Source organism: Podarcis filfolensis (genome assembly GCF_964270895.1).
Source record: "Podarcis filfolensis genome assembly, chromosome: 5".
Taxonomy (NCBI): Eukaryota; Metazoa; Chordata; class Lepidosauria; order Squamata; family Lacertidae; genus Podarcis; species Podarcis filfolensis.
Window position 1 is genome coordinate 49,615,927 of NC_139608.1, and position 12,408 is coordinate 49,628,334.

General features: G+C 39.7%; 1 protein-coding gene across 25 annotated transcripts in view; it reads right to left on the minus strand.

The window, feature by feature from the left end:
• Positions 1–12,408, minus strand: part of ABLIM1 (actin binding LIM protein 1) — a 215,778-nt gene that overhangs the window by 44,467 nt on the left and 158,903 nt on the right. For 16 of the 25 annotated variants that reach the window (XR_014548860.1, XR_014548863.1, XR_014548864.1 and 13 more), the window contains one exon: positions 3,358–3,435. Coding sequence is in view for 6 of the 25 variants with exons in the window: in XM_083616695.1 (XP_083472821.1) it covers positions 3,358–3,435 (78 nt within the window). In the remaining 19 variants the exon portion in view is untranslated. Of the gene's footprint in view, positions 1–3,357; positions 3,436–8,601; positions 8,650–12,408 lie in introns of all 25 variants that reach the window. The other 9 variants (XR_014548861.1, XR_014548862.1, XR_014548873.1 and 6 more) reach the window with 1 other exon arrangement.

Below are 12,408 nucleotides of genomic sequence, written 5' to 3' on the forward strand. Positions count from 1 at the left end.
GCAACACCCTTATTTTGGATATAGCATTCCTATCAGCAAAACATGCCATACATAAACCAAGCCCTGCCAATGTCTATGTCAAGGAGATGTTGAGAAGAGGAGGGGCAAAATCCTGTTAGAAAAGTTGTGGTTGATTTTTATTTGCTGCATTTAATTACATTTCTATCCCACTCATCCCTAAGAATTCAAATAAACCTGCATTAAAAAAATTATAATATATGAAATGATTTATTTGCAAAATATTGCAGTATAAAGCAGTCTAAAACAATTCCCCTTTCCCCCAGAAGAAACCAGTACAAGTCAGTTTCTGAGAGTTTAACTAAAAATGACTCCACATTGGCTAATAAATGTTCTTCCTTAATAAAAGAACAAATAAAAGAAAGAAAACAAATTGCGTCTACAATTGAATTGGATTTTGCTGCATCTCCCTTGGCAGTGAGCTGTGTGTAACCATAGGATTTACTTTATGCCTGTCCTCATTTTGCCCAGCAAACATGGTTAAAATGACGACGTCTCACAAGTTGTCCATAAAAACCTCATGGAAATGGGCATCTCTTAAGCACACCAGGCCCATTTCAGAATTTACAGGTCCTTCTTCCCACATGGTGCATCTTGATAACTTCAGCACACTAAAATATCCATTTATATGTAAGCCAAATTTATATGTTCCATAAATAATTGTTAGTAAACTCACTTAATCCACATTCTGTTTAAAAGACCTGTTTTTAGGAAGTAATTTAATTATTGTTTGATTTTACACTAATGTTATATATCTAATGTTAGCCGCCCTCAGCCCGACTTCAGCCAATGAGGGTGGGATATAAATAAAAGTATTATTATGATTATGATTATTCCCTATTAAGAATATACGAAACACTGTGACACATTAGGATGCATCCTGATTACAAGAGTACAACAACAAGCGGAGCCCTCCAAAGAAATGCTGTGTGGGTTGTTTGGTGAGTTTAGTCCCCCACACAACCCCCACATTTCTTCCTCTCACTTCCCTTCCCCAGGAGTCATTCTGCATCTCTTTCCTCATGTGTCTCCCATTTCACACTTACCCTTTCACCCTCCAATCTCCTTTGTCAGTTGTCCTGCCATTTCTGTCTCCACCTCTCTTCCCTCCCTCAGTCTGCCTCTTTCCCCACCCAACTTCATCACCCCTCCTCCATCTTCTCCTATCTCCTGCTTCCTACACCTAGCTGCATCTTCTCCTACCCCCTTTGGTTTATTCACCTCACACACACCCAGTTCCAGTTTCTGCTTTGTGTTATTGCTCAACACCTTCCACCCGAAGCTGTCTCAGATCCAGCCCCCTACATTCTCATGTCTTTTCATTAATCTCTTTCTTCCTCCTCCTCCTGCATTCACCTTCAAGCAAACTTTGCCAGGAAGCCTGCTGTGCACTCACTGATTCCAACAGGTTTTTATGGCAGTAGGCTGGGTGACTCAGGCACGCACTGTTTTAACACTGGGGAAGGAAATGAGAGTTTGCCTCCTTTGTACATGGGTGGTGCCATTTTGGCTGCATAAAGACCAATACTCATTCCATGAAGTTGGAATATAGAAGTAGTCAATGCTTTAGTAGTCAAGTAGTCACGTAGTCAATGTTTAGGATTGCAGCCTAATAGCACAGTTCTATGTCTGCTTTCTAGGAAGTACATCCTGCTATGTTCAGTTGGGCTTATTCCCAGGTAAGGGCCCCACCAGATGTCCTTTTTATTGTGCCTTCATGAATCAGCTTTCAATGATGTTTGTGCCTACTTCACTTCTGATCAGCACATGCCCTGTAACTTCCTTCTGGAAACCCTCAAGTTTTCATACCACAAATATTCCAGTTTATTTCTTGCTCTGTTTTTGTTGCACTATAGCTCACAAGTGCTGCTCCACACAGCAATAATTCAGTAACACTGGGGAAGCATCACAGAACAACTAATAAAGCAGAATGATACAGGGACAGTATAAATTCACGATTAATGCACTATTATTGGATCAATGACAGCTATTGAAAATGCACCCGCCTCAAAAGGTCCTAAGTGTGAATAAAATTACAGCTTTAGGCTGCAACCCTCTACATTTTTTTTCTGGGAGTAAGCCCCAATGAACACAGTGGGCTTACTGCACACACAACATTCATATGGTTGTGAGGCTATTGTTACAACACCATAGAATGGAGAGAAGTGTGCCAAATTCTTAAGGTTAATTTGTCTGATTTTAAGTGGAAGAGGGGGAGAGATTAAATGGCTGGGATAATCTAAAACATTCTGTGGGGAGGGAATCAAATATCTGGATAAATGGGAGTAACTGCTGAATATTGCTATTCATGAAGCTATCAGTAAAAATAATGTTCATTCTTTTTGTCTGTATTACTTGACTTCTTTCTGTCATAGCACAGGCTTACGAAAGCTAGCAGCTAAAAGTATGTTACAAAGAGATGTGCATGCTACTATGTCTTCCTCAAACTTGTTTTGGAATAATTTCTAGCCATAACTGAAATGAGTCTGTGCAACTACAACTTTTAAAAGCCACTTTTGTTGAAGCCCAAGCATTCATGTCTGAACATTTTTAAGCTACTGCGTTTAAGACAAGACATTTTAATTATTCCCTTGTGCATCGGAATAATATATAAAGGTTCCCTAGAACTGCAGATTAGAGGCTATGCAATGTAATGAGGAGCTGACTTTTCCAAATTTGCTGAAGGCTCTGAATCCACCCATTTGAATACGTTGGCTTCACGCCAAAGTGTGCTCTGTAGTTTGAAACTAGCAGTTCATAAAGAGTCCTGATTTAGGCATGTGCCCCAGTTGATATGAACAGAAAGTCCTCTGTCAACTTTACTAGCTGCCATAGCATATGCCAGGCTGTTTCCGAAAATCACAGATCTATGGGTCAGTTGCTGTCCATTCTGTATGTTTAAAGCACATTCAACACATATTTAAAATCTCCACAAAGAATTGTGGTGAACATAGCTTGTTAGCAGTGGTGGGAATTGTTGCTCTATGAGGGGGAAACTACTCCTGCTATATATTTCAGCACATAAGCTTGGTGTGACATCCCATGCATGTAAAGAAAGTCTTCAAGCCTTGTTTCTTCTCAGCCACTCGATAAAGAATGTAATGGAATCTGTCAGTTTCAATTTTTACTCAAAGCATATTGTTGGCAATACCTACCACTGGATCAATAACCCGGAAAGTAACATTTCAAAGGCTTTGAAAGGCATGCATTTCTGGCTGAGGTTTCGAGCCTGCCCGGTGAAAACGCTGGAGTTCTCATCTCACAGGTGACAAATCCCAGCTGCTACTTCTCCATAAGGTATCATTAATAAATAAAAAGGTAAGACAAAATTATACTTACATAGATTGAGTGGCCTGGTGAGCCAGGTATACTGGATCCAGGCCTGGAATAAATACTTTCCAAAGATGTTCTTGTAGGCTGTAACAATAACAACAGCAACAAAGAAATAAGCTGCAAAGGCGTGGCTGCATTATATATCCTATTTGAAACACAGAAAAGGTAGTTTTTCAAAAGACCATGTCAACATTTTTTCAATGAAAACCGTAATGTTTTCATCTGGATCTTGTGAAGCAGGCTGGGTTTCTTTTGTGAAGGAGGGGTTCTGCATTTTGTTGACAGGCAAGAGCTTTCTAGGCATACACAACTAGCAAGGGTAACAGCATAAAACACCAAACCACCAGAATACTATCCTTGTCTATAGTTGGGAATGTTGTTGTTTGAAAGTGTTGGCAGTCAGCTAACATTTGTGGTTAGGGTCCAGAACCTGCCTGCAATACCACACGTTCCACCTAACATTCCTGACATCAGGGATGGGGAAACTATGACCCCTCAGACGTTGTTAGATTACGACTCCTACCATCCCTAACCACCGGTAATACTGGCTAGGACTGATGGGAGTTAAGAGTTCAGCAACTTCTGGAGAGCCACAGGTTCCCCATCTCAGTCTTAGATGAACACCACTATAGGGATATGATGGTTTCAAAGGTTTCAGTGGTCTAGCTATGATCTGGTAACCTTGTTTAGATTATTGCAATGAGGCTGCCTTTAAAGATGGTTCAGAAATTTCAGCTGGCTCATAATGCTAGTCCTTGCCCACTTGCGGTGACCTGAAGTGTGTTTCCAGGCTCATTCCAAGGTGCCAAATTTTTAACTACAACATATTACACACCTTGGGACCCGAGTAGCTAATGGAATATGTGCCCTAACAGTGTATCACTTAACATTTATATTAAGGAGGAATCATTGCAGATATAGCAGCAACGTGGACAGCTGCAACATGTAAAAGAAATAGCCCACATTGATACAACTTTGGGAAAGTTACAAGATAATGGTATTTTGGTGTTATGGTTTTTAAATATACCCCTTTCAGACTTTTGTGGCTGAGCTGAGAGCTTGTTTGGACTCTGGCTCAGCACCTGGAGGCTGGGAAGAAGGGTGTGTCAGAAGGAAAATGAATATATGTGTGTGTGTGTGTGTGTGTGTGTGTGTGTGTGCGTGTGTATAACTTTGTATTACTGTAACATTTTAATATGTAACTTATGTATTTTTGTAATATTTTGTTTCTATTGTTGCTTTTGGTTTTTTGTACACCACTTAGAGATAGTTCTAATTGGTATAGAAATTAAAATCAATCCATCAGTCAATCAATACTACAGTCTTCAAAGGGCCAAAAGCTATATAGAAGGCAACTCTACCACATCTCCTGCTAATGTCCATCTATCCTCCCTCCCACTAAAAGCTTCCAAGTGACATTGTTTATCCCTCTTTCCTACGCTAATTGTTATTTGCATCACATAGATTGTATATTTGTGGTTAAGATCACATGCTATGAACTAGTAAGCTGCAGATTCAAATTGAAGCCCACTCATGAATTTCCTGAACTTAAGTCTGTTTACATAGAAGCAAGTTTTGTTGTATTTTGGGAGCTAGGCTTCCTCCTGGATAAAATGTGCACAGGGCAGCAGCCTGAGCTCTTCCAATGGCAAAACAAATTTAAGCAATATAAAAATGGAAGGATAATTGTGGTCTAACTGAGCAACAAATAATTGTGAGTGTGATTATTATTTCACTTTTCAAGAGCAACAGCCAATATGGATCCTTTTCTTAGTCAAGCTAAATTTATTTTATTTATTTATTTCATAAAATGTATATGCTACAAGCATGCAAAACCAACCAACCAATCAACCAAACAAACAGAACGAACACTGAGTGTGTCTATTCAACCATAGCAAAATTAAAATAAAGCATAGCAATACATTAAGTTTTGCAAAAATATGTCAAATAAATGAAAAGTTAATTACTCCAAATGAAAGATCAACATGCAAGAATAGAATTATAAAGAAATGCAAAGCATCCAGCTAAACTGCTATGGCAATGAGGATTTATCTTCAAAGGAAATTAAGTACTTCCCTCCAACTACACAATTGTGAGCTTTGTAGATACAAAACTAAGAACATCCTTAAATATTTTGGGGTTTTTTTGGGTGGGGGGCAGTTTGACAATGTCAGGGTAATGAGATATTTCAATTAGACTGCTACAAAATCTTTACCCTTGATATGGGGGGCAGGGTTTTCCAGGGTTGCCATCCCAACACACAAATAATGCCTGTTTCACCTATGTTTGCAGCAATTCAGTTTGCATCCTCTTTCTCCAGTACTGCTGCTCTTCCAGTACCTTTTATTTTTCTGGCTGGGTTTTTTCTTCTCTAGCAATCCAAGCCAATCAAGGGCCACTTGGGAAATACAATAACTTCACAATGCCATTTAGTCAATTGGATTTGGCAAGCAGTTAATGACATCACTGAGGGCAAATGAAGCCGGTGCTTGGTATGGGGAGAGAATGTCTCCACTGCCAAGCCAACTGCCATACCTTGGCAACACAGCCTTTCATCTGAACCTGGATCCAAATGTCAATACTGTCTCTCCACATTACTGTAAATGTAATGGGGTGCACATCTGAATACGTATTCTCATCTACAATATGGCACAGTCAGGGGATGATCAGGATTAAGAAGAATCAGGCCTGTTGTCTTAGCAATGAAGACATTTTGTCTCCCCCAGCAAACAATTCCATGCCCTTTCAAGACTGAAATAAATCATTAAAAGGGAATGCAGTGGTGCTTCGCCTCCTTCTGCCTTTTAATTAAACTCTTGGTGAACTTGTCCTTGTCTCTCACTAGCCAGCAACCAAGGCCAAAGAACAGAGATTGCATCCTGGACGGAAGAGCGCAGTGCGCCCTCCGGAACACAAGTATTTCCAGAGTGAGAAGACAAAAAGCAAAGCTAGTTGAATTTCCTTATCTTTTAGAAGAGATTTCCAGTAACAGACCCCTCAGCCTTTCTGTTGGAAGTCCAATTCCCAGCTTTATACAAGCATTTCTTTATTTCTTTTTTATTTATCACATTTTTATCTTCCCTTTCTTCAAGGTGGGGCACATAGCTCTCCCACTTTATCCTCACAAGAGCTAAGTTAGGCTGAGAGACAGCGACTGGCCCAAGGTCACCCAGTGAGTTTCACGGCTGAGTGTGGATTTCAACCCATGCCTCCCAGGCCCCAATCCAACACTCCAACCATTACGACATACTGGCCTGTTTTACAATTGGTAAGCAAAATAGGAGTGCTGAGTTGTTGTTTTTAAAATGGGATGCATTTAAATGTTGGGCTAGCAAATTTGTTATCATTTATTTATAAAATAGTTATATACCACTATCATAAAAATGTATCACAGTGGTTTACAACATAACTTGAGGTTGGGTACATGATAATGCCAAGGTCGTGGCATGATAGATGGGTAGATAATGCCAAGGTATGGGACAGTTGTATATTCCTGCATCACTGGCAGTTGGACTAGATGATCCTCAGGGTCCCAACTCTTTAAAAATTCTATGAAAATACCACCACCAAGCAGAACAGAATGACCCTCAGACTCAGTAATCTGGCCACAGCTCAGTGCTGGCTTTCTGCTCAGAGGCAGACATATCAGCAACACCATTTTTGTTCTTGTAAGAGGGTGGAGAAGCATCATTAGCGCCTCATGTTCTGTGCATTATACAAACCCAAATTTGGTATGTACTTTATTATTAAGCTTTCATGTGGAATGATTACGGTCAAAACATTTCAAAAATACTAATAAAGCGGTGGCCTTGTTTTTCTTTTTTTCTACTTCGCCACTGTTTTCTTCCTTGGTCCACCCCTCTGTTTATCACAATTCAACTTTGGTCCCTTACCAGCTTTCTGTTATTTTGACCTTTAGCAAAATGACTATCTGTAGCTCTGCCATTCAGCATCCCTCAACTTGATCTCATTTGGCTGTTATCATTTTGCATCCACGTGAAAACCTTAAACTTAGCTGACATATTTCTGAACAGCCAGGCTTTTGCATTGAACCTCCTTCTCTATAATTATCAGCTTTCTACATTAATCCTACAATTGCCACCTCTCTGCATAGTCTCTTCGTTTGAAGAGACAACTTGTATTTTAGGACCATTTCCTTAGTTTTAACAATTATACTTATTCAGACCCTCTCCTTCAACCCTGTGGCTCGTTATTACTGAAGGAGTTTTTAAACAATGTTTTTCCAAGTGTTTCCAAATTACCAGATACTCTGAAATTCATCAGGATTTTGCACTTTCCCCCAAAGACTGCTATTCCACCTGATGAGGATACATTGCAATTGCTGTAAAACAATCGTTTGTTTTGTTTGGCTTATTTCCCAGCCTTTGAACATGAAGACTACATTTGCTGCCATGCTGTCTTCTCAACTACGTCTCTCAACTCTGCAACCCTATGAATACTTATTAGGGAAATTACATAGAAGGAACCTCTTAGAATGAAAGTAACCTGTTTGTAGGTCAAAACACCAATCAAGGGATTAACACCTCAACCTAAGCTGAAATTCTGCCTTAATTTCAGGTGTAATAAGTAATGCAGAACTTATATTCAATCCCCTCCCCCAAGTTAATGTTGTCAATTCAATAAACCACAGGCGGGGAGCACTATGCATTTGTTTTAGGCAGACTGGTATATGAAAGATGCCAATGGCCCAGGGAGTTTAATCATCAAAGTACAGCTTGAACACTGCTCATGATGACTGTTTCTCTCTAAATATATGTTATAGCTTTGTGTTTGTTTCTTGCATCAATCTATGAGCCCAAAGCAAAAGGATATTCATGTTCCTTTTGCATGAAGGGCATATTGTGCCATGTGCTGCTACGGTTGCAGCAAGTCGATTATAGCATATACTCTATGAAAACCACAATCTCCCCCCAAATGTATTTCCCTTGTTATTTAAGTTGGGTGGGTTTACATCTTAATTAAAGGCGCCTCTGCTTTGCCTTAACATTAGTTTTGCCATGCACTGCACATAATATGGACAGATAGCTTCTTAAAGCACCTGAGTCATCCACATCATCCTGATACAGTGATGTGATGGTGGCCCATTTCTACATTACAGATGTTCAAGTCATGCTCTATGGAAAAGTATGGGGTAAGTACACCATAACTGGAAGAATCCCTTGAACATCAAGCCAACTGGATGCACTACTATAAGGTATAAGGACACTGTTCCAGTGCTGCTTACAGTACCTGCCTTAGTTTTTTGATGGAGTTCATTATACAAGGTGGTGAAAACAGCTGGAGAAGAAGGGAACAATTTGGTTTTGGTTTGCAAAGTTATTCTACAGTCATTTAACATTGCTAGAAACAGTTCAAAACAATAGCTCTGTGGAAACAAATTAAGATGCAGTGCGGATCATACTCATTTTTATTAAAATTTTAGGGCACCTCTCAGATAAGTTGTCACTGCCTGTTTTCAAATGTCATGGTTTACTATTATGAGAATCAGTTGCAGAAAGCTCATGCACTCCCCTCTTCCACTACAATACAGCTACAAGGACCATTTTAGATTAACCACAGTTTAGCATTTCCTCTGAGCTCTTAACTGTTATTAAGTTATAGTCAGTTGAAACAAGCAGGATTAAAAACCTATAGTTTGAAGTTGGCTTGGTTCAGAAAATCATAGTGAAGATTAACCAGTCTGTCCTTGTTCTGACAACCATATCAAGCTGTGGTTCATCAAAATGGAAGCAAAAAGTTCCAAACTCCTCCTTCTGGCCACAGTGGAGGGGAGTGCACATGAGCCTAAGGTTGATAGGTCATCATTACATGTGAATGAGGTCACTGTGTGCAACATCAGCTCTGCTGCTTTAGTGGAAGTTCATGGCTGAACTACATGTGACACCAACAAACTAGTAGGCAACCTCCCGGCATATTTCTTAGGGAGATTCAGGTTTTGGCACACTCAAGAGAGAGCTAGGAATGCGTGTTTTTGCAGTTAAATTGCCTTGCCTATGCTGCTTTCTCAAATGCTGGGAACAGCATTTTGAACATACAAATTACCCATTAAAAAGGTTTAAGCACTTCCTTCTTCAGTGATGCTGCAATCAGTCTTGAACCCTGCACTCACAACACCTACATTTCCCTTAAAAAGGGGGTGAGGAGGAGACAAGAGTCCAGTAATAGATTACCTGACATCCCATATAGTATGGCACTCAGTTCACCATTTAACTCAGTGTCAGGTTCTTCTAAAATGTTACGCTTGTTAGGAAGTGGCCCAAAGACCTGTGGAACCAGTGGAAACAGCCAATTCTATCCGTATATGCTTCGGGCTTCAGGGATTTTAAAAGAAACTGCAGGAGGTGTATAAGTTCTGCATGTTAACAATATTGCATATCCAGTACGGTAACTATCATACTTGAATATGTTGGGTTTAATAAAAATACAAAAATTGGGATTGAAATCTCACAACAGATAACTTTTACCTATTAATCTAACTGCAAAGAGATGCTAAATCTGTAGCTCCTGGAAGGGGTGCTGGCCAGATTGTCACCATGCGTGCAACAGGATACAGAATTTGCTATGTCTTAACCACCAATTCCTGATAGGCTATGCTGCTGAAGATAGACTTCCAAAATGAAATGAAGCTTTAGCATATGTATAATGCTTTCCCATCATTTCCACAAGCTTTCCCTGGCTCTTATGCTTTTCTTGCCAGGTGCAGCAATTCTGAACCTACTGACACTTTTCATTCTCGTGTACGTATAAAAAAGAACACCCGATCCACCTGAAGCAGGAGAAAGGAAAGAATACTGAAGGAGATGGATGAACACCAATAATTAAACACACATGACCAGAGATAGCTGAGATACTACCCTTCACTTGTAAAGTGAAGTTCAGCAAAGTCAACGAGGCTGTTTAAAGTTTTCAATGATCCATTGTTCAAAAACATAAACCAGGTTTCCCCACAACCACTTTAGCTGCACACATACCTTTAATCGCTGCATGTTAAATTCAGCAGGCAAAGCTTTCCTATCATTAAAGATGTAGCGACAGGAAAAACTTAATCTGCTACATTTCAGTTTTTCACATCGCTGTTAAAGGGTGCAAGAAGTTCAGAACCTTTGCCAGAGAAGCCAACAAACTGTACTTGTAAAACTGCTCAAGAAACGTTCTTCCAAAGAGCATGCTTTAAATTTGTAACAGCACAGCAAACTTATTTTTAAAGCCACCACTTTGCCATTTATAATCTTTAAATGTTTCAGGGTGTACCCAATGTTTGAACCTAATAAAGTGATTGCTTGCAAAATGGCTTTCTAAATTTCCCAGGAAACATCTGGCAAGCTTTAAGAATCTAAGACTGATTGGCGCTTCTACTGCTGAATGTAACCTTAGACAGGAGACTTGATTATAAGCAACCATTTCAGCAATAGCTAAGTAACTGTGATGGGTATAAGCCAGACAAATTGGGCACACAGTCACAAATACAACACCCCAGCTACCTGTGAAACAAAACCACACCCGTGAAACCACACCATTGGTTCCTTTACACATATACATTAATTAATTTAACGAGAATGGGGAAAACCCCTGTTAAGCTGGTCTTGGGAAACTCCTAGAGAGAAAAAATATGTACCAACTGTGGGATATATATAGAGGACCATGCTGCTCCCAGGATACAAACCAACAATGTCTGGGTATATCATTAGACCTCATAAATGCAAGTGGGGACTTGGGATATTTAATGCATATGAATGCCTGCTTCAATCCTAGCCCAGGAAGTTTGAGGAGAACAGGAAACAGAGGTGGTAGTACTTGTTTTAACATCTCCTCCTTCAAAGTGAAAGGTAAAGGAGAAGAGGAGGGAATATGTCAAGTACTGTGTTGTGGGGTTGGTATGGGTTGCCAGCTGGAGTCTGAGTACAAAGCAAGAGTCAAAAAGTGTCCCTTTTGCTGAAAGATGTCTTGGTTTGGATGATTTCTCTCTCTTGAAAGCTGCATGTGACAGAAGCCATTTTTATTCCAGGAGATCACTGAATTCTCACCAATCTATAGAGTAGAAAGAAGGCACAGCCTTTTCTCCCTTGAATGTTTTCCATGGAGGTCAAGACTCATGAACATTACTTGTCTATAAGTCTTGTTGTCCAACAGAGAACGTTCAAGCAAGGGAATGCAATACCTTTTATTGAACTGACTTCCACTGATGACAAATGTTATGACAATTGTTTCCTCAGGAAATACATGAATAAAAAATCCCTGAATAATCAGTAAAGGAATCATGCAATGTAGCATTTCCATTATCCAAAATGATAGATTTTTGTAACTTTTGCCATACAACAAAACATCAAAACAAACAAAACATCAAAACTCTACTTCTTGTGTGCCGGTTTTTAGGAAACACACAGTATTGAGTGCAGAAATTCAAAATCAAGTGTACATTTGCAAATTCAAAATCAAGCGCACAATTTCAAAAGAAAAAGTAAGTGCTCGAGTGAGGTGATGGTAAAGGAGGAAGTGGTATCAACAGCAGAAGCTGCAAACATGAGTGCAGAAATCAGATATCCTCCCACAGAACTGTCAGATAAGAAGTGTATAAATTCTCAACTGCAAACCTCTGATGAGCGTGGCCTGCGAAGAACCAAACTCTTTGGATAAAAGAAATCAGATGAGGAATGCTGCCATAAAACAAAGAAAAGGGAAGAAAGAATGAAAATGGCAATGGTTTCTCTCAGGGTCCCTCCAGACTGGCATTTTATTGCTGGTCTTAACATAATACTAATGCACTCACAGTGGAATTATTCTGCTTTATTAGTTGTTCTATGATGCTTCCCCAAGGCTACCACATTGGGCTTACCCACACTACATACTTAAAGCACTTCTATACTACTATAAATACCAGCATTTCCTTCAAAGAATCCTGGGAACTGCAGTCTGCTAAGGGTGCTAAGAATGGTTAGAAAACCCCTCCTTTCTCCCTCACGAAACTACAATTCCCAAAGATCCCTGAGAAGGAAAATTGTTTGTTAAAAGTGGTTTAAATATGCGGTCTGGATGTGC